Below are 27,976 nucleotides of genomic sequence, written 5' to 3' on the forward strand. Positions count from 1 at the left end.
CACAAACACACACACCCTCTCTCTCTCTCACACACACACACACACACACACACACGCACAAACACACACCTCTCTCTCTCTTACACATGTGCGCGCGCGCGCACACACACACACACACACACACGCGTGCACAAACGCACACACACACAAAGACACACTCATACGCTCAAAGACACACATACACACACACAAATACACACACACACACACACACACACACACACACACACACACACACACACACACACACACACACACACACACCTAAGGCCTCCGTCTGCTCTTGCATCTGGGTCTGACCCACAAGGAGGCGTCAGCTAGACAATTCCAACTGTATACACAGGGACCCCACAACGGCTCGTCTATTCCTACCATCCCTCAGCCTCTGTACACCATGCCAGGCTGGTCAACATCACACTTGGCTCGATTCTATTTGGCGGAAGTACTATACTGGTGGCCAACTGGATTAATTTTTTTGCTTTACAGGAGCCTCAGCAAAATTGTCAGCACGATCTGTGCCTTTAGCAGCTCAAATTAAGACAAAAATGGGAAGGAGACCGCTAAGGCTCTGTCAGAGATAGTGCAGCCACGCACCGCTGTCTGGCAAAAACCATGCAAACAGCCTGAACAGATTTCTTCACCTGACCATCCCCTGCCTCATGGCAAAATCTGGACTTCCAGAAAGCAACGCAACTTTCAGAGGCGCACATGGCCACGCATCTTGTCTGTCGCTGTCACCCACTTCCAAACAAATACCCAACACTGTCGGCCCGACCAACCCCACACCGCTCCCCCCCCCCAAAAAAAACCCGTCCCTTCCCTCCCCTCCCACAGAGAGTCATCACAAACAGAATACATCATGCTCAAGTCTGGAGGCAGCCTGAATAATACAGCTTTAGCCCAGGCACTTAGGTGACGCTGGTTTTCCAGGATATATATTCTTTAACAATGTGTATATTACGGTTTATAATAAATGGTAGCCACTGTGTAGCAGAATACCTACTTTATAATCCAACCATGCAATGTGACAACATGGATATCAGAATATGTGCATGTGTCAGAATCCAATTCTATCCCAACTCTCACTTGTCTACCAATGGCTTCATCCCGATTGCAGTTCAAAATCTCTTCACCTTATCTCATGCTTAAGGTTCTTGTATTGATGCACATTAACAAAAAGTATGTGGTATATATATAAATGGATAGGCTTTCAGTGTGTATGGACTTTTTGGCCTGATGGTCTGGATGTACTCCCTTCCGATGTGAGGCCATTTTCTCCCCCTTCTGCCTGAAACCTTCGCCTTGCTCTCTCTCCCTCTGAGAGTGTAGCTACAGGTCGTCGCTCTCCACGAGGTCAGACTGAGGGCCAAGGTGGATGGGGTTCGCCTCAGGCAAGAATGCCGACTTAATATCGAGCCCTTGGTCGGTGAGCGCTGCGTAGCGGCTGGTGGAAGGCCGCACCTTCTTTGGTTTGGAGCTGGGAGTCTGGTGCCACTGAGGGGCTGCAGGTTAAAAATAAAGGAAAAGAAGGATGTCAGAAAATAAACAAAAATATGTCTCTCCCAGTCTTCCACTGAGTGCCCTGGGACTGCTTGAGGCTATGAGAGGTGCTCTGTAAATCCTTTATTCATCCTGTATTCGTTAACAGAATGAGGGCATTGCTGGCCACCAGCATTTATCACCCATCCCTAGTTGCCCAGAGGGCAGTTCAGAGTCAACCACATTGCTTTGGGTCTGGAGTCACATCTAGGCCAGACCAGGGAAAGATGGCAGTTTCCTTCCCAAAAGAACGTTAGTGAACCAGGTGGCTTTTTTGGACAATCAGTTCACGGTCATCACTAGGTTCTTATTTCCACATTTTTATTGAATTCAAATTCCACCATCTGCCATGGTGGGATTCAAACTTGGATCCCCAGAATGTTATCTGGGTCTCTGGATTAACAGTGCGGTGATAACACCACTAGAGCATCGCCTAACGTTTCCTTCCTGAGGGGACATGTTGCCATTTTTCCAAAGGCTGACCTCTGTCATTACAGCATTCGAACCCCACACCAACAGCATCTCTCTGCATTGCGAACCAGCTGACTAGTTACCTGGCCTTCCTATATTTTGAAGAGTGAGTTCTATCAGTTTAGACCATTGGCTGGAATAGTATTTGACCTTTGCTCTTTCCTTGGATGTGGATGACCCATCAGTAATTGTCTGTTGGACTGAGGCATTTTGGAGTCACGCACATTGCTGTGGGTCTGGAGTCACAAGTAGGGATGGCAGATTTCCTCCCTGGTGAACTAGATAGGTATTAGTTTTACGGTCACCATTTAGCTGTCAATCCTCGATTACTTAATTGATATGAAATCCCAGCAGCTGCGGTGTTGGTGGTGATGGGATTTGAAGTCAGGTTCACGGGACTTTGGCTCCGTGACTCTGCAACGTTCTGTAGCATCACCACGACAGTCATACTGAGCTTCTCCCTGAATTGTAAAGCATTATTGAGCTGAGAGGAAACTTGGTGCTTTTGATGAAGGCTTGACCATCATTTCTGCAGAAATGACATTACGTCCATAACTGTCACCACACGTCAGAAGTATTTAATGTCTCTGAGGCATGTTCAGACATTTGAATACGTGATAAATAAGGAGCAGATCCTCTGGCCCTCATCTTAAGCTCACCTTCAGGCTTTCCGATCAGGTCTCTCCAGCATTCATCTTTCTACACCTTTCTATCTCATTGGTTGTAATAGTGCTTTGGGACAGCCTGAGGATGTGACAGGTGCTATATAAATCCAGAAGGTCGTGGGTTCAGAACATGCAGCACAAATTTAGCATCATCACTCCAATGCAGTACTAATCGCGTGCAACAGTGTTGGGAATGCGGTCTTTCAACTGAGACACTAAAACGAGGCTCCGTCTCTCCTGTGAACGCAAGTTCTTTTTTCATCTCTTCCCGTCTCAAATGATTGGAAAGGGTATGCTTTCAGACAGCAATGATGGTGTAGTGGTAATAGCTGTGGGCTGGAAATTTTACAGACTCAGGCTAATACTTATGGGCTGAAACCCTGCCCTAGAGACAGGTTGGAGTTTAAACTCAGCTACTAAGTGTGGAATTTAATACTAGCTTCAGTCACAGTGAAGAAGAACCTGACAGCAAAGATTGTTCAATACCTGGATAATAAAGTGTGGAGCTGGATGAACACAGCAGGCCAAGCAGCTCCTGAGATGCTGCTTGGCCTGCTGTGTTCATCCAGCTCCACACTTTATTATCTTGGATTCTCCAGCATCTGCAGTTCCCATTATCTCTTGTTCAGTACCTATTTGTTTCACTCACTCCTTTAAGGAATAAAATCGACTGTCCCTGACCTGATCTGACCTACACGTGACTCCAGACCCAATGCAATGTGGCTGAACCTTCATTACCCTCTGAAGTGTCCCAGCAAATCCCTCAGTTGAAAGGCAGTTAGGGATGGGCAACAAATGCTGATATCTCCATGGAAACCCAATTCCCATGAAAGAGTGAGGGAGAAAAAGCAAACGAGTTTTCGAAATGAAGAGTTGGACTTACAGTAAATATCCAGCTTGGCTGTACAGGATATGATTCCAGCTTCGTTTTTCGCTGAAACAGTGTACCACGCAGCATCCTCCTTTGTGGTTGGCTGAATGAGCAGGCAGATGTAACCCTTGTTATCATGATACATGCTGAGAAATTAAAGGCAGATGCAGGTTACTCAAACAGAATGAAACTTTGGCAAGGAATCACTTGATGGTTTTTACATTGAACTTAAAGCCTATTTGACAATGCCTGTGGGCAGGTTTCTAATCATTAGGGGAAAAGGCAGGAAAGTGGAATTGAGGATTATCAAATCAGCCGTGATCTCATTGAATGGTGGAGCAGACCCGATGGGATGAATGATCAACTTATGATCCTACCTCTTACAACCTGTTATTGTGCACTGACAAATCTTCCCATTGCCCCTCTTCAGCTGGTACTAACATCATTTACTTTCAACCCTTTCTTCTGCGTGTACTCATTAGACTTTCCCTTACATGCATCTATGTTTCAAATTAGGGACAGGAGAGGGGCTATTCGGCCCCTCAGGCATGGTCCAACATTCAATAGAATCATGTCTGATATGATCACGCTACTGTCTCACCAATCCCTGCAGTGATTCACTCCCTCATTTAACAAGAAGTTATCCACCTCTTCCTTAAAAATATTCATGGAGTCTGCTTTCCTGCTTTTTTGGACAGTTCTAACGTTTCATCAGCAAACTATTATCCTAATTTCTGTCTTAATTTGACACCTTATGGTAGCAGTTTCCATATTCTTAGCACTGTTTGGGTAAAGAAATTTATAATGAGCTACCTTTTACTGAGTTTATCATTGACTGTCTTATAATCAGTGGAAACTTCAGCAACAAATGCTGGCCAGCCAGTGATACACACACCCCACAAGTGAATGAAAGAAATTAACCCATCCAAAACTCCATCCAAGACGTCAGCTCTCAGCCTAACAAAGGATGATGGGTCACAAATTTAACGTGATATGGAAAAGAAACTGTTCTGAGGAAGAGTCACCAGACCCGAAACGTTAACTCTGTTTTCTCCTCCACAGATGCTGCCAGGCCTGCTGAGCTTTTCCAGCAACTTCTGTTTTTGTTCCTGATTTACAGCATCCGCAGTTCTTCCGGTTTTTATTAGGAATAGTTAGCAGGTTTGCAGAGGATGTCAAAATTGGTGATGCAGTGAACAGTGGAAGGTCCACGTTGAAAGTTATTATTGATAATGATAGCATGTGCATCAGAAGGCACAGAACAAAGTAGAAAAATGGGTTATTCAGAAAATGGCTCAGAAATAATAGGAACTGCTGATGTTGGAGTCAGGGATAACACAGTGTGGAGCTGGAGGAACACAGCAGGCCAGGCAGCATCAGAAGAGCAGGAAAGTTGACGTTTTGGGCTGGGATCCTTCTTCAGAAAGGGCAGTGCTTACTATCTTTGAGACAAATAGGCTATGTTTTAATATGCTTTAATTATGTTTTAATATTATTCACACCCACATACTCATTTTGGTTTAAGAAAAGCCTTTGCTATCAGCTTTATCTTTCAATGGCCGCAGCTTCAAAATTGAAGGGTTTGATTAATCCTGCACCTATTCCCTTCTCATCCGATGAAGGGCTGTTGTAGTCAAGGCTTACAGTTGAGCAGTGAGTTGGAATTAGTGGAATTTGACTGTTGACAGAAGGCACGAACCTAGCCATTCAATTTATCAGGTAATAGGCTGGGAACTTTTTTAAAGTTAAGACAAAACTGTCTCTTGTCAGCGCAGAAGAAGGAGCCATTGTTCTCTAGAGGAAAGATTAATTTCTACTTAATGTGACGAGCTGCAGTTTCACCACAAATGATCTCAAGTCTTTGAACTGTCATCTCTGCAAGGATCAAAAAAAACGCAATGATCCATCACCCAGAAAAGAAATTACCTCCTGCAGATTATATTTTGATTCAGTTTTAGATTAGATTAGATTAGGTTCCCTACAGTGTGGAAACAGGCCCTTCGGCCCAACAGGTCCACACCGCCCTTTGAAGCATCCCACCCAGACCCGTCTCCACTCCCATCCCCCTATAACCCACAAATTAACTAAAAGGGTGTGTACTAGTTTAGGGCATTCTAGTTCCACGATAGGGTGGTTCAGAAACACGCTTGCCTTCATTGCTCAGACCACTCAGTGTAGGAGTTGGGAAGTCATGTAGAGGTTGTAAAACACTTGTGAGGGCTCTTCTGGAGTACTGTGTGCAGTTCTGGTCTCCCTGTTATAGGAAGGGTGTTGTTAAGCTGGAGTGGGTTTGGAAAAAATTCACCAAGACGTTGCTGAGATTGGAGGATTTGAGTTATAGTGAAAGACTGGATAGGCTGGGACATTTTTTCCTGGAGCGTAGGAGTTTGACAGGTGACCTTTATAGAGGTTTATAAAATCATGAGGGTGGCTCACTGGTTGGCACTGCTCCCTCACAGCACCAGGGGTCTGGGTTTGATTCCACCCTCGGCCGACTGTCTGTGTGGAGTTTGCACATTCTCCCTGTGTCTGCATGGGTTTCCTCCGGGTGCTCCGGTTTCCTCCCACAGTCCAAAGATGTGAGGTGACAAGTGTGAGGTAAGGGTTAATGGAAAGATCCTTGGCAGTATGGAGGAGCAAAGAGATCTTGGGGCTCATGTTCACAGTTCCCTGAAAGCTGCTGCCCAGGTGGATTGTGTTGTTAAGAAGGTGTATGGTGTGTTAGCTTTCATTAATAGAGGGATTGAGTTCAAAGCTGTGAACTTATGCTCCAGCTATGCAAAAGCCTGGTTCGGCCACATCTGGAGTATTGTGTCCAGTTCTGGTTGCCTCATTACAGGAAAGATGTGGAAGTGTTAGAACAGGTGCAGAGGAGATTTACCAGGATGTTGCCTGGAATGGAGGGAAGGTCTTATGATGAAAGGATGAGACAGCAAGGGTTTTTCTCTTTAGAACGACGAAGGATGAGAGGTGACTTGATAGAAGTGTACAAAATGATCAGAGGTATAGATTGAGTGGACAGCCAGAGACTTTTCCCTAGGGTGGAGGTAACTATTATGAAGGGGCATTGTTTTAAAGTGATTGGAGGCAGATATGGGGAGACATCAGAGGTAGGTTCTTTACTCAGAGCATGGTAGGGGCGTGGAATGCATTGCTGGAAAGGGTAGTGGAGTCAGCCTCATTAGGGGCATTTAAGTGGCTATTAGATAGGCATATGGATGGTAGTATAAGGTAGGGGTGGAGGTTAGTTAGACCTTAGGTTTAGGGTAAAAGTTCGGCACAACATCGTGGGCTGAAGGGCCTGTCCTGTCCTGTACTGTTCTATGTTCTACGCACAGGTCCGGTGGATTGGCCATGCTAAATTGCCCATAGTGTCCCGGGATGTGTAGGCTGGGTGCATTAGCCGTTGAAAATACAGCATTACAGTGAAAGGGTGGGGGACGGATATGGGTGAGATGTTTTTAGAGGGTCAGTGTGGACTTGCTGGGCTGAACAGCCTGTTCCCACACTGTTGGGATTCTATGATAATGAAGGATACTGATAAAGTAAATTGCAGGTGTCTTTTCCCTAGTGCGGGGAATTTTAGGACTGGGGGACATATATTTAAAAAAAGAGGAATAAAAGATTTATAAAAGACATGAGGGGCAGCTTTCTTAGACAGTGGTTCACGTGTGGGAACTGGAACCCTTCCAGAGGAAACGGTGGGCGCAGGTACAGTTATGCTGTTTAAAAGACATTTAGATATGTACATGAGCCAGGAGCAGGGAAGTGGGACTAGTTTAGTTTGGGATTATGAATGGCAATGGACAGGTTGGACTAAAGGATCTGCTTATTGCTGCATGACTTTATGATTCGATGACTGGAGTAATAATCAAAAGGCCCGTACTATTGATGTGGAGACAAAGGAGTTCAAATCCTGCCGTAGGATTTAATGTGAGGATATGAGTTAAAAGCAGGAGTAGGCCTTTCGGACCTTCAAGCTCTCTCTGTCATTCAGGTCAGCTTTGTTCCTATTGAATAGTGAAGCAGATTCGAGGGGCCGAATGGCCTGCTCTTGTTCCTGTTTCATATGGTCTCAGGTCTTCATGTGATCATAGCTGATCTGTTTGTGGCCTCAACTCCCCATTGCCGCCCACCCCCGATAACTAGTAGGATAGCCAAGAACCATTTTATTTATTCGTTTACAGAATTCACAGATACCACGCAGAAAGATAGCGATGAGCCAAAGTGCCGAATATTGTGGAGCAGTTTGCTGGGGCCTTTTAGAGAGCCGGTACACAGCTGTTATGAGCGTTTGGAACTGTCTTCCCCAGACAGCATGGAATCGACAGGGCCAGGTGGACTGCAGCGGTTTAAGAAGGCAGCTCACCACCACCATCTCAAGGGCAAATAGGGGCAGACAATCGATGCTGTGCTTGCTATTTTAAGAGTGAATAAGAACTAAGTCACCAGCAGTTAATGCTGCTACCTTTTGTTTATCACAAACATATCAATCAAATGACATGGGTCGGGTAAGCCATAGAAACAATATTGCTGGAGAAGCTCAGCAGATCAGGCAGCTTCTGTGTAGAGAAAGCAGATTTAACATTTCCGGTCCAGTGACTGGTTCTCAACCTGAAATGGTAACTCCGCTTTCTCACTCCACAGATGCTGCCAGACCTGCTGAGTTTCTCCAGCAATTTCTGTTTTTGTTTCTGACTTCCAGCATCTGTAGCGCTTTCAGTTTTTCAGTTAAACAAAAACGTGACTTCTTTACCTTGTAGGTGAGACACTCTAGTGGCAACTGGGAGGCTGTACAGACCTGCAGAACTGCTGCTCTGTTCTATCTACAGAGTCCATAGGATTATAAATCAAATCCTGTCTTGTGATGGAAAGTGGTGGACAGCAGTTTAATGTGTGGTAAATACTTAGTCAAATCACAAATTCGCCTGTTCACGCCAAAACAAAAGTAACAACAAAAGCTGACATTTTTGGGTTAAGCTCTCATCTCCACAATTTTTAATGTATCTTCAATCAGTTTGCGAATTCCATCATGTGTGGGGGCTCTCAGGGCAGGAGCTGTCGTGGATACAGATGGAGGTATGTGCTGGGAAGTGGGATCAGTGTGGATCAGTCAGCACTGACCCAATGGGGGCGAAGGGTGCCTTTCAATGCCGCTTGGGTCTATATACCTGCTTAAGGGTTGGTGAACATCACAACACAATGACTCCCAGCTCTGTCGGAATCTCAAACTCACTCACCTGACTCTGTCTGTATTCTGGGTGAGGGACTCATTGTCCTTTTTCCAGAAGATCTGCGGATACGGCACACCTGAGACGCGACACTCTAACCGTATTGGGTAACCCTCCGCCACACCCGTGTTCTGCAGCTTCTCGATGAACACTGGGGCTCTGAGCATCTCTTTAGCTGCGGCGAGAGAGTGCAGGAATATCAGCAGACTGGAGACAAGGGACTCCCTCAATTTTCTACAAAACTGAATTCCAAGTTGCTGCCCATTTCCCTGATCGCCCTCAGGAAGAACACTCAGCCCAGTCGCTGGAGTTAGAGATCCCTACAGTTAAGGCAGGATGGAGACGGTGAGAACTTCCTCCCGCTGAGGAAAGCCATCAGGGTGGGAATGTCCCGAGGTGAACTATCAATGGTTGGATCAACCTGTGCTGTTGGCATCATAAGCCAGCTGTCCGGCCAGCTGAGCCAACCAATGCCGACACCTAAACAGAGGACATGCTTCTCCCAGACCTATAATCATTTATTTATACAGGGTCGATGGGCTGGCAATTTCAGCACCACCCCATCCTCATTGGGGTGGATTTGGGGGGAAGGTATTGAGCTGGACATTGACCCTATTTCTCTTCCCACCTCTCCCCCACCCCCCAACCAACCAACGTCTAAAACACACCCAGCAGGGGCACAAAGTGTCCAACCCACATGCCTGGATTGTCACCGTTGTTGGAACCTAGTCCCGATGTGGGAAACTATGGTCTGGTCGGGCACTGTTCCTCACAGTGACCTGGCCACATCTCACATTGTCATAGGGCAATATCAGATACTGAGTTCAGTACTAGTCTACACGTCTCTCATGGGTGCGGTGGCTCAGTGGTTAGCCCTGCTGCCTCACAGCGCCAGGGGCCCTGGTTCAATTCCACCCACGGGTGACTGTCTGCGTGGAGTTTACACATTCTCCCCTCGTCTGCGCGGGTTTGCTCCGGTTTCCTCCTACAGTCCAAAAGATGCATGGATTGGCCGTGGGAAATGCAGGGTGACAGGGATAGGGTAGGCCTGGAGATGGGATGATCTTTGGGGGGTTGGTGAAGACTCAATGGGCTGAATGGCCTACTTCTACGCTGCAGGGATTCCCCAGATATTTGGGGGTGGGGGGGGGGGGGGAGGGTTGGGACAGAGAGAAGTAAACATTCTACCTGCAACAATTAGCTCGAGACTGAAAGAGTTCTGTCCAGCTCGGTTTGTGGCGACACATGTATATATCCCAGCATCCCTAGCAGTAGCTGGCTCAATGACCAGGGAGTGAACGCCATTCTCACGTACGAGCATCTTGTGGCTGCTGTCTGGTCGGATCTGCTTCCCATTCAATTGCCAGATGAGGTCTGGGGTGGGCAGGCCACTGACCTGTAAGGGACACACCAGTGAGAAACCTCGATAGCTCCAGCTCGACTGATCTTGCCTCAGGCACCTCTGGCTTGGCCCGTTGAGACGACAGACTGATCTCACTGCCATACTGATGCATTCCTCTGCAGTGAGCAAGCACATTGCAAGCCAGTGGCCAGTCTGGACCTGACAGAAAGAACTCACATCTCTTGAGTCAGAAGGTTTTCAAGTTGGGTTCCCAGACCAGAGGCTTGAACAACACGCACACAAATAAAAACTGAAGTTTGGCTCTGCTATTGCTTTACCCAAGGGAGTGCTGCACTGCCAGGGGCACCGTGATTTAGATGGGACATGAAACGGAGGCACTGTTTAGCCCTTGATTAAAGCAAAATGCTGTAGTTGCTTGAAATCCTAAACCAAAACAGAGTGCTGGAGAAACTCAGCAGGTGTTGAGTGATGAGAGAAACAGAGTAAATACTCCTAGTCTGTTACGGCTGCTCTTCAGACTGAAGATGTGAACACTTTCTGTCTCCACAAATGTGCCCGACCTGCTGAGTTTCTCCAGCACTTCCTGTTTTTATTTAATATTAGCCCCTTTTACCCTGTCTGGCGGGGAAAATTATATGGTTCACCTCAAAGAATCTTAAAGGATCTATTTTTATAACTGCCTTCAGCCAGAAATAGACATCCCAGTCTTCAACCAACTCAATTCACTCCATTTAATACCAAGTAAGAGCTAAAGGCATGGGATATTATAAATGTGGGAGCCCATGACATAATGACATTGATCCAGGCTGATGCTCTGAGTTCAAATCTCATTACGGCAGCGAGTTGAATCTGGATTCAGTTCTCAAGAAAAATATCTGGAATTAATAATCTAATGATGACCAAAGGTGGGGGTTGGGGAACAGCCTATCTGGATCATTGCAGCCCCTTTGGGAAGGATACCTGCTAACCTTTACTGGTCTCGATGTGACTCCAGACCCACAGCGATGTGGTTGTCTCTTTACTCCCCTCTGGGTGACTAGGGATGCACAATGAATGCTGACCAGGTAGTGAAATATGAATCCTATCAATGAAATTATTATAAAAACAGAGAGGCAATAATATTGAGGTACTAATGATCAGAGACGTAGATAGACAGCCAGAGACTTTTTCCTAGGGTGGAGGTAGCTTTTATGAGGGTACATAGTATTAAAGTGAAAGGAGGTAGATATTGGGGAGATGTCAGAGGTAGGTTTTTTACTCAGAGAGTGGTTGGGGCTTGGAATGCAATGCCGGAGAGGGTAGTGGAGTCGCCCTCATTAGGGACATTTAAGCGGCTATTAGATAGGCATATGGATGGTAGTATAAGGTAGGGGTGGAGGTTAGATAGACCTTAGGAGTGGGGTAAAAGTTTGGCACAATATCATGGGCTGAAGGGCCTGTACTGTGTGGTACTGTTCTATGTTCCATGAGAGATAATGGGAACTGCAGATACTGGAGAATCTGAGATAATAAAGTGTGGAACTGGATGAACACAGCAGGCCAAGCAGCATCTTAGGAGCACAAAAGCTGACATTTCGGGCCTAGACCCTTCATCCAGCTCCACAATTTGTTCTATGTACTATGTACTGAACCCATGTGCTCCAGAGCTCACTGTGCTAGTCAAGATACTCCTGTACCATCAACAATGATGTGGAAAGTGTGACAGAGCAGGGTGAATCTAACCTGACCACACCAGTCTCCTCTCTAACACTAACAAAGTGATGGATAGGGATCAACAATAATGCTATCGCCAACAGCTTTTCCCCATGGTAGGGGAGTCGAAAGCTAGAGGCGAGGGGGGAGAGATATAAAAGGGTCCAGAGGGGCAATGATTTTCACACAGAGGGTGATGACTGTCTGGAATGGGCTGTCAGCGGTAGCGGTAGAAGCGAGCACGATTTTGTCATTGAAGAAGCATTTGGACAGGTACATGGATGGGATTGGTATGGAGGGGTTATGGACCAAACTCAGGCAAAAGGGACTTGTTTAAATTGTAAAAACTGGGTGGCATGGATAAATTGGGCCGAATGGTCTGATTCCATGCTGTAAACCTCTATGACTCTAAACCAGGTAAGGATGGCATACTTCCCTCCCTATCGGGCATTAGTGAACTGTCAATTTTTGCAACAAAAATCAATAACAGTTATCATGTACAGCATGACTGCGACTAGATTTCAAATCCAGAATTAGCAATTGAATTGAAATTCCATCCACGACTGTGAATATGAACCTATGAGATTCTCATACATTTGTGAGATTTATTTATATTTATTTATATATTTGTCACAGGTACCAAGTATAGGAATACACAAGTACAGTGAAAAGTCCACAAAGTCACCATTCACTGGTGCCCACCTGGTTACAAAATCCAGAGGCAAAAAGTAAACAAGATAACAAAATGTCCAGATCTCAGCGTCCCAAGTCCCACCTCCACCTCCCAGGCACAGCTCCAATCGCTACGACACCCAGCAGGCTGTCACCACCATGCGATAGGCCCACTCTCACCACCGTCACCGCCTCTCGGCCCACTCTCACCACCGTCACCGCCTCTTGGCCCACTCTCACCACCGTCACCGCCTCTCGGCCCACTCTCACCACCGTCACCGCCTCGCGGCCCACTCTCACCACCGTCACCATCTCACGGCCCACTCTCACCACCGTCACCGCCTCTCGGCCCACTCTCACCACCGTCACCATCTCACGGCCCACTCTCACCACCGTCACCGCCTCTCGGCCCACTCTCACCACCGTCACCGCCTCTCGGCCCACTCTCACCACCGTCACCGCCTCTCGGCCCACTCTCACCACCGTCACTGCCTCTCGGCCCACTCTCACCACCGTCACCGCCTCTCGGCCCACTCTCACCACCGTCACCATCTCACGGCCCACTCTCACCGCCGTCACTACCTCTCGGCCCACTCTCACCACCGTCACCACCTCACAGCCCACTCTCACCGTCACCACCGCCTCACGGCCCACTCTCACCACCGTCACCGCCTCGCGGCCCACTCTCACCACTGTCACCACCTCTCGGCCCACTCTCACCACCGTCACCGCCTCTCGGCCCACTCTCACCACCGTCACCATCTCACGGCCCACTCTCACCACCGTCACCGCCTCTCGGCCCACTCTCACCACCGTCACCGCCTCTCGGCCCACTCTCACCACCGTCACCATCTCACGGCCCACTCTCACCACCGTCACCATCTCACGGCCCACTCTCACCGCCGTCACTACCTCTCGGCCCACTCTCACCACCGTCACCGCCTCTCGGCCCACTCTCACCACCGTCACTACCTCTCGGCCCACTCTCACCACCGTCACCGCCTCTCGGCCCACTCTCACCACCGTCACTACCTCTCGGCCCACTCTCACCACCGTCACCGCCTCTCGGCCCACTCTCACCACCGTCACCGCCTCTCGGCCCACTCTCACCGCCGTCACTACCTCTCGGCCCACTCTCACCACCGTCACCGCCTCTCGGCCCACTCTCACCACCGTCACTACCTCTCGGCCCACTCTCACCACCGTCACCGCCTCTCGGCCCACTCTCACCACCGTCACTACCTCTCGGCCCACTCTCACCACCGTCACCGCCTCTCGGCCCACTCTCACCACCGTCACCGCCTCTCGGCCCACTCTCACCGCCGTCACTACCTCTCGGCCCACTCTCACCACCGTCACCGCCTCTCGGCCCACTCTCACCACCGTCACTACCTCTCGGCCCACTCTCACCACCGTCACCGCCTCTCGGCCCACTCTCACCACCGTCACTACCTCTCGGCCCACTCTCACCACTGTCACCGCCTCACAGCCCACTCTCACCGCCGTCACTACCTCTCGGCCCACTCTCACCGCCTCACAGCCCACTCTCACCGTCACCACCGCCTCACGGCCCACTCTCACCACCGTCACCGCCTCGCGGCCCACTCTCACCACCGTCACCTCCTCTCGGCCCACTCTCACCACCGTCACTACCTCTCGGCCCACTCTCACCACCGTCACCACCTCACAGCCCACTCTCACCGTCACCACCGCCTCACGGCCCACTCTCACCACCGTCACCGCCTCGCGGCCCACTCTCACCACTCTCACCGCCTCACAGCCCACTCTCACCGTCACCACCGCCTCACGGCCCACTCTCACCACCGTCACCGCCTCGCGGCCCACTCTCACCACCGTCACCGCCTCACGGCCCACTCTCACCACCGTCACCACCTCACGGCCCACTCTCACCACCGTCACCATCTCACGGCCCACTCTCACCGTCACCACCGCCTCACGGCCCACTCTCACCACCGTCACCGCCTCACGGCCCACTCTCACCACTGTCACCGCCTCGCGGCCCACTCTCACCACTGTCACCGCCTCACGGCCCACTTCGTTGGTACACCTAGTGTTATGGTCACCACATTTTTACCTCTCCATTGGTCGCATTGTCAAACCAATATGGTGCAAAGAACATTTGCTGGATCTGTTGGCCAGTTCAGCTCATTGACTTTATAAAATGTGTGTACATCTGTGTCCAATTTGCCTATTCTTCAGCAATAAAAGGTGATTTAAAACAAAATCACAAGCATTTTAAATTATTCTGTGGGAAACCACCCACACCTGGAGGAGATGTGGAGATATCGGGCATGCTGTGTGAAAACCCCGAGCAGTGACAAATTGATTTGAGCTGGATACTGGATCTGGACTCTGCACTTGGCTACACATTTGACATAAATCCAGCCTGAAAGCCACTCACTACGCTCAAGTGACATGACATCGGTGTACTTGATAGACCAACACTTTAAGACCTAAAATAAAGGAAAGAACTGCGGATGCTGGAGCTCTGGGGCAAAAACAAGAATTGCTGGAGAAACTCATCAGGTCTGGCAGCATCTGGTGAACAGTCATCAGACTTGAAACATTGCCTCTGCTTTCTTTCCACATATTATCTTTTCCCAGGGTAGGGGGATCCAAAACTAGAGGGCATAGGTTTAAGGTGAGTGGGGAAAGATATAAAATATTCACGCAGAGGGCGGTGTGTGTACGGAATAAGCTGCCAGAGGAAGTGGTGGAGGCTGGTAAAATAACAACATTTAAAAGGCGTCTGGATGAGTACATAAATAAGAAAGGTTTAGAGGGATATGGGCCAAATGCTGGAAAATGGAGCTAGATTTATTTGGGATATCTGGTCAGCATGGACAAGTTGGACCGAAAGGTCTGATTCTGTGCTGGGACTCTATATGCTGCTGAGTTTCTCCAGCCATTTCTGTTTTCGCTTTAAGGAATTTGGCTGTCTACTTGCTGATTGGTCATTGCATGGTTTGAAGTCACACACCACCAGGTTACGGTCCAACAGGAACAAAAACAAAGTTGCTGGAGAAGCTCAGCAGGTCTGGCAGATCTGTGAAAGACCCTTCCTCAGTCCAACAAGTAGTCCAGAACAAGCTTTTGAAGTGCTGCCCCTTTGGCAGATGAACGTGTCATGTGACTTCTGATCTCATCCACCCCAGCCCAACACTGGCACCTCCACATCACGGCATGGTTTGAAAGAGGATGTTTTAAACTGCTGGCGCCTCGTTTTATAACAATTGTTCAGGAACACCCACGGGCTGAGACTAATACAGTGGACTTAGCAGTGCACATTTTCACCCTGAGCTGGGAATTCATGAGAGGTTGCATTGTAGAATGGAGTCAGCATTCCCTGCTTGCTCAAAGCAGATAGCATCGGCAGTTCTCACTATCTCTGAGTGAGTTTTAACCCCACTGTGAAGTCACTTCCAAGGATGCCTGCCTTGAAGAAGTTACCCTCCTCCCTCTGGAAAGACCTCAGTGGATCTCTTCCCCACTGCAACCCTCTGGTAATCTCTTCAGCCCTGAAACTCTCCAATCCCCGCCCCCCCACCCCCGACTCCCTACCTTCATCCACCCTATCACCATCCCACTATCCAACTTCTATCTGCCTCCCCCTCTCTTCCTACTTATTTCAGAATCCTCTCCCCGAACCCTTTTCTAGGTCTAGGCCTGAAATGCCAGCTTTTGTGCTCCTAAGATGCTGCTTGGCCTGCTGTGTTCATCCAGCCCCACACTTTGTTACCTCGGATTCTTCAGCTCCACTCTATTTATTTCTGAGCTCCCTTACTCCTCCCCCGTTTCTGAAGAAGGGTCCTGACCCGAAACGTCAGCTTTCCTGCTCCTCTGATGCTGCCTGGCCTGCTGTGTTGCTCCAGCTCCACACTGTGTTATCTTTGTCTCTGTCAGCTGAATTGCACATCGTCAATCTGGCTTTGAAACATGCAGCTGAAGCAATGTGACTCAGCCCAGTCTGGATCTGACCTCAAGTGTCTGATGTTTTACATACTTTAACGAGCATTATCACAACTTGCGATTACACATACCTGTGTAATGTCTATTGAGACCTGTTAGAAATACCTCGAGGCTATTATGTGAAGATTCTGTCTGTCTTTCAGGCCTGTAATTCACTATAATCTACTGTTTAAAAATGTGACTGAAATCCAGTCTGTGGTGATCTGAACTTCAAAGACTATAGGAGCCCCCTCCACCTTCATTGTTGCAAAAACAAAGGCAGAATAGCTTTTACATTTTTTTTGTTCTATTCACTGGATGTGGGCTAAACTGGCAAGGCTGTCACTTATCCCTTGAAATATGCAGTATTGCTGTGTCATCTTAGAAGGCAATTAAGAGTTCATAACATGTAGGAGCAGGAGTAGGCTATTCAGCCCATTGAGACTGCTCTGCCATTCGGTGAGATCACAGCTCACTTAATAATCCTCAGCTCCACTCTCCTGCCTTTACCCCATCACCCTTCCTTCCCTAACTGATTAAAAATCTGTTCATCTCAGCCTTGAATATAACGAACCAGCCCCCTGTAGTGAGGAACTCCACAGATCCACAATTGCACTCTGAAGTCACATTTAAGTCAGCCTGGCCATGGGCAGGTGATTATATTTGTTGAAGGACACTGATGAACCAGATGGGTTTTTACAACAAGTGATTTTAGTTTCAACACAAAACTACCTTCCAATTCCTGACCAATTCATTGAATTTAAACCCATCAGCTACCGATGAAGGATTTGACCAGGGTGGTTTTAGGCGCCGGGGAAATAAAATGTTTCAGCCTCTCTCACCACTGCGTGTTTAACCAGAAATTTAATAAAACCCAGCCATTTTGTACTTAAATATCGGAATACTGATGAGCACTGAGTGACACGCAGAGAATAAAAACAAAGTGTTGTAAATGCCAGATATCGGAGGCCAAACAGACGGGGTTGGGAACTGTCAACAGTCTGGGCAATATACTGTGCTGAACACACAAACTGGAAATAGACCATTTGGCCCATTGTTCCTGGCCCACCATTCAATAAGATATGCTCAGGATGCAATATCCACACTCCCATCTAACCTCAATCACTTTTCATTCCCTTGTCTCACAGGAATTCTTGGGCATTTTTTTTTCAGGGTTTTATTTCTCATTTTCTGCGGTATATTTGCTAGAGCTCATCAGAAGACAGAACCCCCAACTAACTCCCAGACAGTCCATGTTTGAATCCCATCCCCGGACTCAATGGCCATGGAAGAGGTGTTTGCCATACAGTCACAAGGGTTGATCAGTGAATTGTAACCCTTCTACAATCCTGCAGACGAAAGCTGCAGACTGGCTGCAGTGCCCTAAGAAGGAAACACGTCCCTGGCTCAGGCGACAGCGTGCATTTGTTAAAATCAGCCCTCTTCAAGTCTCGGATTTGTAATGACAAAAATGTGACTTTCCGAGGGTCAGCACTAACCTGACCAGGAAATAGACTGCATCCAGATCTGAACTCGGATCACAGCGCTCAGAAACCAGCACGCTCGCCATTTCACCATAGTAACCAGAGCGGTTCTGAGGGTGCAAGGCATTGCTCTTGAGTATGGTGCCCCTCAGATTAAATCAACGCCAGTTTTGTTTTCTCTCTCTCTCTCTCGCTCTCTCTCTCTCGCTCTCCCTATAGGTTGCAGTGGAGACTCTATTATGCTAGCAATTGAGAACCCCATCAGATTGCAAAACAACAAGGGTGCATAAATTAGATAAGTTGAGTTGTACATATTATAGATTCCCCACACCGTCAAGGGGCCATTCGGTCCAACAAGTCCACACAGATCTCTTGAAGCCCTTCCCAACCAGGTTCATCCCCTAACCCTATATTTCCCATAGCCTACACACCTAAGCTAGGTATCCCTGAGCACTACGGGCAATTTGTCACGGCCAATCCACCCAACTTGCACATCTTTGGACTGCAGGAGAAAACTGGAGCACCCGGAGGAAACTTACGCAGACGTGGGGAGAATGTGCAAACTCCACACAGACAGCCACCTCAGGCTGGAATGAGACAGTAGTGTTATCCACTGAGCCACAACACCATACATCTTCAGCACTTCTTCTGTGTGTGAGCAAAAGATAGGCATTTCTGCTCTTTTTCAGCTTTAGCTTATAAAAAAAATTGGGTTTCTCTTCCAATGCAAGGAGGAGAATTTCAATGACCAAAACACAGGGAAAATAAAAACATTTGTATACATGTGATAATCAAATAGACAGGGGCTCACAGGTCCGTCTGGAAATCTTAAACTTTGTGGGATGAACAGAGGTTATCACCATCAGTCATAGTTACTGAGTCACAGAGGTCTACAGCAAAAGGGGGGTCATGCCTTTGAGAATTCTTTGAGGATGTAATGAGCAAGCCAGTCAAAGGAGAGCCAGTGGATTTCCAGACAAATGTGCCACATCGGAAGTGTCAAAGGAACAGAAACTTTAACTCTGATTTTTTCTTCACAGATGTTGTCAGACCTGCTGAGATTTTCCAGCAACTTTTGTTTTTGTGTCACACAGGAGACTGCTAAATAAGAGCCCATGGTGTTAGGAGCAAGGTACTGGAACGGATAGAGGATTGGCTGACTGGCAGAAGGCAGAGAGTAGAGATAAAGGGGTCTTTTTCAGGATGGCAGTTGGTGACGGACAGAGTTCCACAAGGGTCCATGTTACGATCACAACTATTCACGTTCTACATTAACAATTTGATGAAGGAACTGAGGGCCTTCTAGTTTAGAATCTAATCTACTGCATTTGCTGCTCACAATGTGGTCTCCTCTACATTGGGGAAGCAAAGCATTGACTTGGCGACTGCTACACAGAACATTTATGTTCTGCTTGCAAAAAAGACCCTGAACTACCTGCTGCTTGCCACTTCAATGCACCACTCTGGTCCCTGGCCAACATCCACAGAGTGGTGGATACATGGAATGCTCTGCCCCAGAAGGCAGTGGCAGCCAAATCTCTGAATACTTTCAAGAAAGGGATGGATAGAGCTCTTAAAGATAGTGGAATCAAGGGTTATGGGGATAAGGCAGGAACAAGATACTGACTGTGGATGATCAGCCATGATCATAATGAATGGTGGTGCTGGCTCGAAGGGCCGTATGGCCTACACCAGCACCTATTGTCAATTGTCTATTGTCTATCTCTGTTTCCGGCTTGCTACAGTGTTCCAGCGAAGCCTAACGCAAGCTGGAGGAACAGCACCTCATTTTCCATTTGGGGTCCCTATAGCCATTTGGACTCAATATTAACTTCAATAATTTTAGGGCCTAAACTCTCCCCTATCCCAGCCCCCCACCCCACACACCAGACCTTGTTACCACGCAGCCTGCCATTACACACCCCCTGTTGTTAGTCACTAACAGTCCCCATTAACAACTAGTCACCCACCCAGCCTGACCGTTAGCAACTCCTTTGTCTGTCCAACTGTCTTTCTCTCTCTTCGGGCTCTATCCTATCGTTTACTCCCTACCCCACCCACCTCCCTATTTTCTGCATTTAAACTGACGTTTTCCCAGCCACCATCAGTTCTGAGGAAGATTACCGGACCCAAAACATTAACTCTGATTTCTACTCCACAGATGCTGCCAGACCTGCTGAGCTTTTCCAGCAACTTTGTTTTTGAGTTGAGGGCTAAGTTTGTAGATGACACAAAGAGAGGTAGAGGGACAGGGAGGGTTGAGGAGATGGAGAGACTGCAAAAGGATTTGGACAGGCTGGGAGAGAGTGAGCAAAGAAGTGGCAGATGGAATACAGAGTGGGGAAGAATGAGGTTATGAACTTCAATAGGAAGAATGGGGGCATAGTCTATTTTCTAAATGGGGAAAGACTTTGGAAATCTGAAGACCAAAGGGGTAGGGAGTCCTTGTGCAGGGTTTTCTTAAAATTAATAAGCACGTTCAGTTGGCAATTAGGGAGGCAAATGCAATGTTAGCATTCATTTCAAGAGGACTAGAATCCACACGCAGAGATGTATGGCTGGGGCTGGACAAGGCTTTGGTCAGACCATGTTTCAAATATTGTGGGAAGTTTTGTGTCTATATCTAAGGGAGAATGTGCTGGCCTTGGACAGGCTGCAGAGGAGGTTTACAAGAATAATCCCGAAGATGAAGGGTTTGTCACATGAGGAGTGGTTGAGGATTATGGTCTACGCTTGATGGAATTTAGAAAGGTGAGGTTGATCTGATTGAAACTTACAGAATACTGAGAGGCCTGGAAAGAGTGGATACGGAGAAGATGTTTCCACTTAGGACCCCAGGGCACAGCTTCGGAGTGTTGGAACAACCCTTTAGGACTGAGATGAGAAGGAATTTTTTCAGCCAGGGTGTGGTTAATCTGTGGAAGTCATTGCCACAGAGGGTTATGGGGGCCAAGTCACTGAGTGATTTAAGATAGAGATGGACAGGTTCCTCTTTAGAAGGAGATCAAAGGTTATGGGGATAAGGCTGGACAATTACTTTTTCATGATGACATTTCACCCATGAATCAATGGGCCAAATGGCCTAATTCTGCTCCTATAATCTTATGGTCTTATAGTGTAATGGTGGCTCAGTGGTTAGCACTGCTGCTCACAGTGCCAGAGACCCAGGTTTGATTCCAACCTTGGGTGATTGTCTGTGAGGAGTTTGCACATTCTCCCCGTGTCTGTGTGGGTTTGCTCCGGCTTCCTCGCACAGTCCAAAGATGTGCAGGCTAGGTGGATTGGCTGTGGGAAATTTCCCATAGTGCTCAGGGACATGTGGGTTGTAGGGGGATGGATCTGGGTGGGATGCTCCAAGGGGTGGTGTGGACTTGTTGGGCTGAAGGTCCTGTTTCCACACTGTAGGAATTCTATGATAAAGGCCTGTCAGTTCATCATGTCTGTACCAGTGAAAAATAACCAGCTCTTCCCATTTTCCATCAGTTAGCCTGTCTTTTATGCCTTGATATTGTAAACACACATCTAAATACTTCTTAAATGTTACGGGGCTTCTGTCTCTACTACCCTTACAGGCAGTCAGTTCCAGATACCACCACCCTCTGGTTGAAAAATAAATTCCTCAAATGCCTTAAATCTATGTCCCTTGTGCATTGATTCCTCCAGCAAAATAACAAAGGCTCAAATATGGACTGATGCTGCAACTCGATGCACAATCTACTTACGTGCATGATGGCAGAATTATGGGCCCTCATCTAGGTCAAAGATGATGGAATCAGAAATTCCATCTCATCCGACCCGCTGTGTCAATGGCAGTGTTGGTGCATGTCAGAGTTATACACACAGACCCCATACATTGGCGGAATATTACCATTGTGGGCCTTGTTGTAAACTCGCAGCTGAAAGGCAACATCTGGGAAAGCGTGGCATTCCCTGAGCACTGCACTGGAAGTGCCAGCCTGCTTGTGGCATGGTAACAGTGTCCAGGCCCTTGGGCCCACAGGGCTGGGTTGAGGTCCTGCACACTCCAGGGATCATTGAACCACACAGCATGGAAACAGGCCCTTTGGCCCAACTCCCCATGATGACCAGGTCTCCCAAACTAAACTAGTCCCGTCTGGCCCATAGCCCTCTAAACCTTTCCCAACCATGTACCTGTCTATATGTCTTTTATTTGTAATTTTACTCACCTCTAACACTTCCTCTGGCAGATTGCACCACCCTCTGTGTAAAAAATGTTGCCCCTCAGGTCCCTTATAAATATTTCCCCTCTCACCTTAAACATATGCCCTCAAGTTTTGGACTCACCTATCCTGGGGAAAAGACCCTTGCTGCTCACCTTATCTATGTCCCTCATAACATTATACATTTCTATAAGGTCACCCCTCAGCCTCCTCTGCTCCAGGGAAAGAAGTCCCAGGTTATTCAGCCTCTCCTTATAAATCAAACCTTCCAGTAACATACCTGGAAATTTTTTTTGCACTCTTTCCAGTTTAATAACTTCCTTCCTTTAACAGAGCGACTGAAATTATAGGCAGTACTCCAAATGTGGCCTTATCATGTACAGCTGTAACATGACATCCCAACCGCTGTACTCAGTGCTCTGTGTACCAAATGCCTTCTTTATCACCCTGCCCACCTGTGACACCACTTTTGAAGAACTATGTACCCGTACCTTTAGGCCTCTCTGTTCAACAACATCCAGGGGGCCCTACCACTAACTGGGTAAGTCCTGCCCTGGTTTGCCTTGCCAAAGTACAACACCTCATATTTATCTGACTTAAACTCTATCTGCCGTTCCTCAACCCATTGGCTCAATTAATCAATATCCTGTTGTACTCTTAGATAACTTTCTTCACTGTCCACTATACCACCAATTTTGGTGTCATCTGCAAACTTCCTAACCATGCCTCCTATATTTATCATCAAAATCATTTAGACTATATCTCTGACAGACTGATTGGAAAATATCTCGATTGTTATGTTGCGGTCTGGGGTGGCACTCAAACCGATAACCTTCTGGCTTCAAGTTGAGAGCTCTGGCCTGCAGCCGAAGAAACCCACAGCTGGCGATTGCTTTTTGCCTCAGAATGTGTTTCTGGTTACCTTGCAGTCCATCCGGCACAGCTTCCCCTCCTGAACAATCATGTCTCCTGGTGCCTGTAGGAAATGAGGTCGGAAGAAACGTTCCTGGATGGCTTCAGCTTCCTCACCACTGTCGCGGGACCTGGAGCGAGGCCTAGGGTTGACACAAAAACCCATTTAAATGGAACAGATTTTTAATAATCCCTTCATTGGGAGGAATATAATGAGGCTAGCTCGGGTTCCAGCTATGCATTTTTTTATTCAATGATGGGATGAGGACATTGCTAGCTGTGCCAGCATTTATAACCCATCAATAATTGCCCAGAGGGTAGTTAAGAGTCAATCAGATTGCAGTGGGTCTAGAGTCACATGTAGGGTATGCCAGGTAAAGATGGCAGTTTCCTTCCCTAAAGAATACAAATGATCAGACAGGGTTTTCCTGATAATGAATTCATGGTCATCAGGAGACTCTTAATTCCAGTTTTTTTAAAATTTCACTATCTGCTATGGAGACAGTAGGAACTGCAGTTGCTGGAGAATCTGAGATAATGAGGTGTAGATCTGGATGAACACAGCAGGCCTAGCAGCATCAGAGGAGCAGGAAAACTGATGTTTCAGGCCTAGGCCGTTCTTCAGAAATGCTTTTGAAGAAGGGTCTAGGCCCGAAACGTTAGCCTTCTTGCTCCTCTGATGCTGCTTGGCCTGCCATATTCATCCAGCTCTACACCTTGTTACCTCTTATCTTCACTGTCTGCTATGGTGGGATTCAAACCCAGGTCCCCGGAACAATAGAGATAACAAGGTATGGAGCTGGATGAACACAGCAGGCCAAGCATCATTAGAGGAGTAGGAAGGCTGACGTTTTGGGCCTAGACCCTTCTTCAGAAATGGGGGAGGGGAAGGAGGTTCTGAAATAAATAGGGGGAGAGGGGGAGGCAGATAGAAGATGGATAAAGGAGAAGATAGGTGGAGAGGAGACAGACAGATCAAAGAGGTTATCCTCAGAAAATTATCTGGGTCTCTGTATTAATAGCCCAGAGATAATACCACTAGACCATCAACTTCCTCTACAGTTCATTATCCACTTGCCCCGCTTCAATACAGTCATTCAATTTAAAGCTAACATTGGAACTAAGAGGTCTTTCATGGAATGTGGAAGTTGCCAACAGGACCACCATTTATTGACCATCCCCAATTACCCTTGAAGTGTGTGGCTTGCTTGACTGTCTTATGGGGACAGGAAGTAATTACCCACACTGCTCGGGGTCTGCCAGCAGATGTAGGGACAGCTAATCTCCTCCACTGATCAGATAACCGTAAATCACCAGATTCAACAACAATTGATAATTAGCTGCACTATGGTCAACATGACTGAGGCTAGTTTACCCTCCCTCTTCCCCCATTCCATGTTCTGTATAAAAACCATCCTTTGTGAGGACATGCCTCACGTGTCCTTTGAGTTCTTTCAGGATGTGACAAAACATGTTGATGAAGGCAGAGCAGTGGATGTGGTGTATGTGGATTTTAGCAAGGCATTTGTTAAGGTTCCCCATGATAGGCTCATTCAGAAAGTCAGGAGGCATGAGGTTCAGGGAAAGTTTGCTGTCTGGGTACAAGACTGGCTGTCTGATAGAAGACAGAGGGTGACAGTAGATGGAAAATATTCACTCTGGAGCTCGGTGACCAGTGGTGTTCCACAGGGATCTGTTTTGGAACCTCTGCTCCTTGTGATCTTTATAAACGACTTGGATGAGGAAGTGGAAGGGTGGGTTAGTAAGTTTGCCGATGGCATGAAGGTTGGTGGAGTTGTGGACAGTGTGGAGAGCAGTTGTAGGTTGCAATGGGACAGGATGCAGAGCTGGGCAAAGAAGTGGCAGATGGAATTCAACCTGGAAAAGTGTGAAGTGGTTCCTTTTGGAAGGTCAAATTTGAATGCAGAATATAGGGTTAATGGCAGGATTCTAGGTAGTGTGGAGGAACCAAGGGATCTTGGTGTCCACATCCATAGATTCCTCAAAGTTGCCACCCAAGTGGATGGGGCTGTTAAGAAGGCGTATGATTGTCAGCTTGCATTGGCAGGGGAGTTGAGTTTAAGAGCTGCAAGGTTATGCTGCAGCTCTATAAAACTCTGGTTAGACCACACTTGGAATATTGTGTTCAGTTCTGGTTGTCTTCACACTTTCTTGAAATGACTGGCGAAGTTAACATTTCACAATCAGATTGCAGCATAAAGCGCAGCTGAAGAAATGGGGCTGGCTTATTGTGTTTACAAATCAAACCTCCTTCAAAAAAAACATTAGCCCTCAGTCCCAAATATGTCCAAGCATCCACCAACTCTCAGTGAAACACCAACTGGGTCTTATGACAAGGCATTTAGTTCTAAACTCCAGCTGGACTGTCAAACAAAATCAGGCATCAATTATGAAGGGCAGTCCCAGTCAATGTTCACTTCAACGTTCCAGAAATGCTCTTCTGAAAGAATCACTTGTTTGAGCACAAGGTCAGCTCTCTCACCCCCACCCATTACAACTGTTATTGCAAACAGCATGAACTCAGCTCAGCTCCACACACACACACACACACACACACACACACACGCACACACACACACACACACACACAATCTATACATACACACATTTTCTCACACAGTAATCTTTCATATACATGCTCCCTCTCTCTCACACACAGATATTCACTCACTCATGCACTCTCACACTCACTCTGTCACAGGCACACACATTCTCACACACACACACATAGACACACACACACACACACACACACACACACACACACACACACACAGACATTCACCCACACACACTCACTCATGCACTCTCTTACTCATCAACTGTCACACGCACACACATTCTCACGTACACTGTCTCACATAATCTCTCAAATACACACTCACACACAGCATTCACACACACACACACACACACACACACACACACACACACACATGCACACTATCGCTCTCTCTCTCACACACACACACATTCACTCACACATGCACATTCACACACGCACACACATGCACACTATCGCTCTCTCTCTCACACACACACACATTCATTCACACACACACACACACATGCACACTATCGCTCTCTCTATCACACACACACACATTCACTCACACACACACACACACATGCACACTATCGCTCTCTCTCTCACACACACACACATTCACTCACACATGCACATTCACTCACACACACACGTACATACACGCACTCATTCACATACAATTTTACATGTTCTCACGCTGTAATCTCCCATATACACACACACAAGCACGCACACACACATCTCATCAAAGAAACACTTGAATCTCCATAAGTGTCAAACTGTGCCAAAAAACACATTCCCTTTGAGCTGGTTAGGGAAGTATTGTAACTTTGCGGTTTCAGGTTTAGGGTTACCTAGGTACGAGTGAAACAGAAGTATGAGTGTGATATTTGATCTGAAGTCCTGGGCGCTTTCACCTCTCTATCCTAAACAACTCGCTGATTAGCACCACTTCACTTCAGAAAGAAATTCATCATGTAAAGGGCTTTGAGACATTTTGATACTGTAACCTACTGCGCGAATCCAAGTTTGGATTAAAGATATTAGTTTAGTTGTTTGAAAAGCAGATGCTTCAGCAGGCTCTCTGTAATAACAGGCCTGCCTCATTTAATTTCCACACCACCCACAGCTGTAGCTCAGCAATGGAAAGGCGTTTCCTGGATTCCCCGCTGCAGTGGGCAGAGGACACAACATTAAGCCAGATGTAACAGGAGAGGGACTTCTTTAAAAAAAGTGACATGCCACGATAGTACTATGTAAACACAAGCTGTTGTAATGATCTGGAATGCACAGCCTGAAAGGGATTGGAAGGGAGATTGGAGTAATTTTGGAAGGGAGTTGGATAAAGAAACAAAAAGGTGCCATGTGTGTGATCTAGGGAATGTCTGCTCCTCAATCCGTAGTGATTAATCCAAGGGACTGCATCATCTGATGAATCAGAATTTGTCAACCAGTGGCTTCTCCCTTAGTTTCACTATTGAGATAGATAATGATGGCATGGGTGGGGATCATTAGCTCAGTTGTTGGGTGGTTGGTCTCTGGTGCAGAATAATATGGGTGGCACGGTGGCTCAGCGGTTAGCTTTGATGCTGCACAGCGCCAGAAATCTGGGTTTGATTCCAGCTTTGGGCCGCTGTCTGCACATTCTCCCCACGTCTGCGTGTTTCCTCCAGGTGCTCCCACAGTCCAAAGATGTGCAGGTTAGGTGGATTGACCATGCTACATTGCCTATAGTGTTCAGGGATGTGTAGATTAGGTGGGTTAGAGGAGGATGTGGCTGGGTGGGATGCTCTGAGGGTCGGTATGGACTTGTTGGGCCAAAGGCCCTGTTGCCACGCTGTAGGGATTCTATGAACACCAACAACGTGGGTTCGATTCCCACACCAGCTGGAGTCACCATGGAGGTCCCTCCTTTTCAATCTCTCTCCTCACCTGAGGCATGGTGACTCTCAGGTACAACCACCACGAGTCATCTCCCTCTCTCTCACGAGAGAGCAGCTCTGTGACTCCCCATACAGTGATCATGCTATTTATCTACTCTTGCTGACTTCAGAGCCACTGATGAGTTACTCAAAGATGAAAGGATTTGCCTTTATATGGAACATCAAGTTCACTTGGATGTTAAAATGATTATGGTCGATCCCCCATCTCATGTGCATGTACCCGCTTACTCCCATTCCCCTTGACAGTTTCAGTGTCCAGGATTCTGTCTATTTCTCTCTTAAACATACTCAGGTCTTCCACAGTCTTCACAACCTCAGACTGCCCCCCAAGTTGTTTTACAACAAAGGTTGAGTACAGACAGTGCTGTAATGTAAGAACAGAGGCGGCTAATCTGGGCACAGTGAGATCTCAAA

General features: G+C 47.4%; 1 protein-coding gene across 6 annotated transcripts in view; it reads right to left on the reverse strand.

Annotated features, from left to right (window-relative positions):
• Positions 1 to 821: 821 nt before the first annotated feature.
• Positions 822 to 27,976, reverse strand: part of palld (palladin, cytoskeletal associated protein) — a 402,860-nt gene continuing 375,705 nt past the window's right edge. For all 6 annotated transcript variants that reach the window (XM_048528001.2, XM_048528003.2, XM_048528004.2 and 3 more), the window contains 5 exons: positions 23,061 to 23,193; positions 9,966 to 10,173; positions 8,787 to 8,952; positions 3,559 to 3,692; positions 822 to 1,502 (listed from right to left, as the gene is read on the reverse strand). In XM_048528001.2, the coding sequence (XP_048383958.1) occupies positions 1,330 to 1,502; positions 3,559 to 3,692; positions 8,787 to 8,952; positions 9,966 to 10,173; positions 23,061 to 23,193 (814 nt within the window). In that variant the 3' untranslated portion in view covers positions 822 to 1,329. The remainder of the gene's footprint in view (positions 1,503 to 3,558; positions 3,693 to 8,786; positions 8,953 to 9,965; positions 10,174 to 23,060; positions 23,194 to 27,976) is intronic.

This window comes from Stegostoma tigrinum, chromosome 3 (genome assembly GCF_030684315.1).
Source record: "Stegostoma tigrinum isolate sSteTig4 chromosome 3, sSteTig4.hap1, whole genome shotgun sequence".
In the NCBI taxonomy this organism is placed as follows: domain Eukaryota; kingdom Metazoa; phylum Chordata; class Chondrichthyes; order Orectolobiformes; family Stegostomatidae; genus Stegostoma; species Stegostoma tigrinum.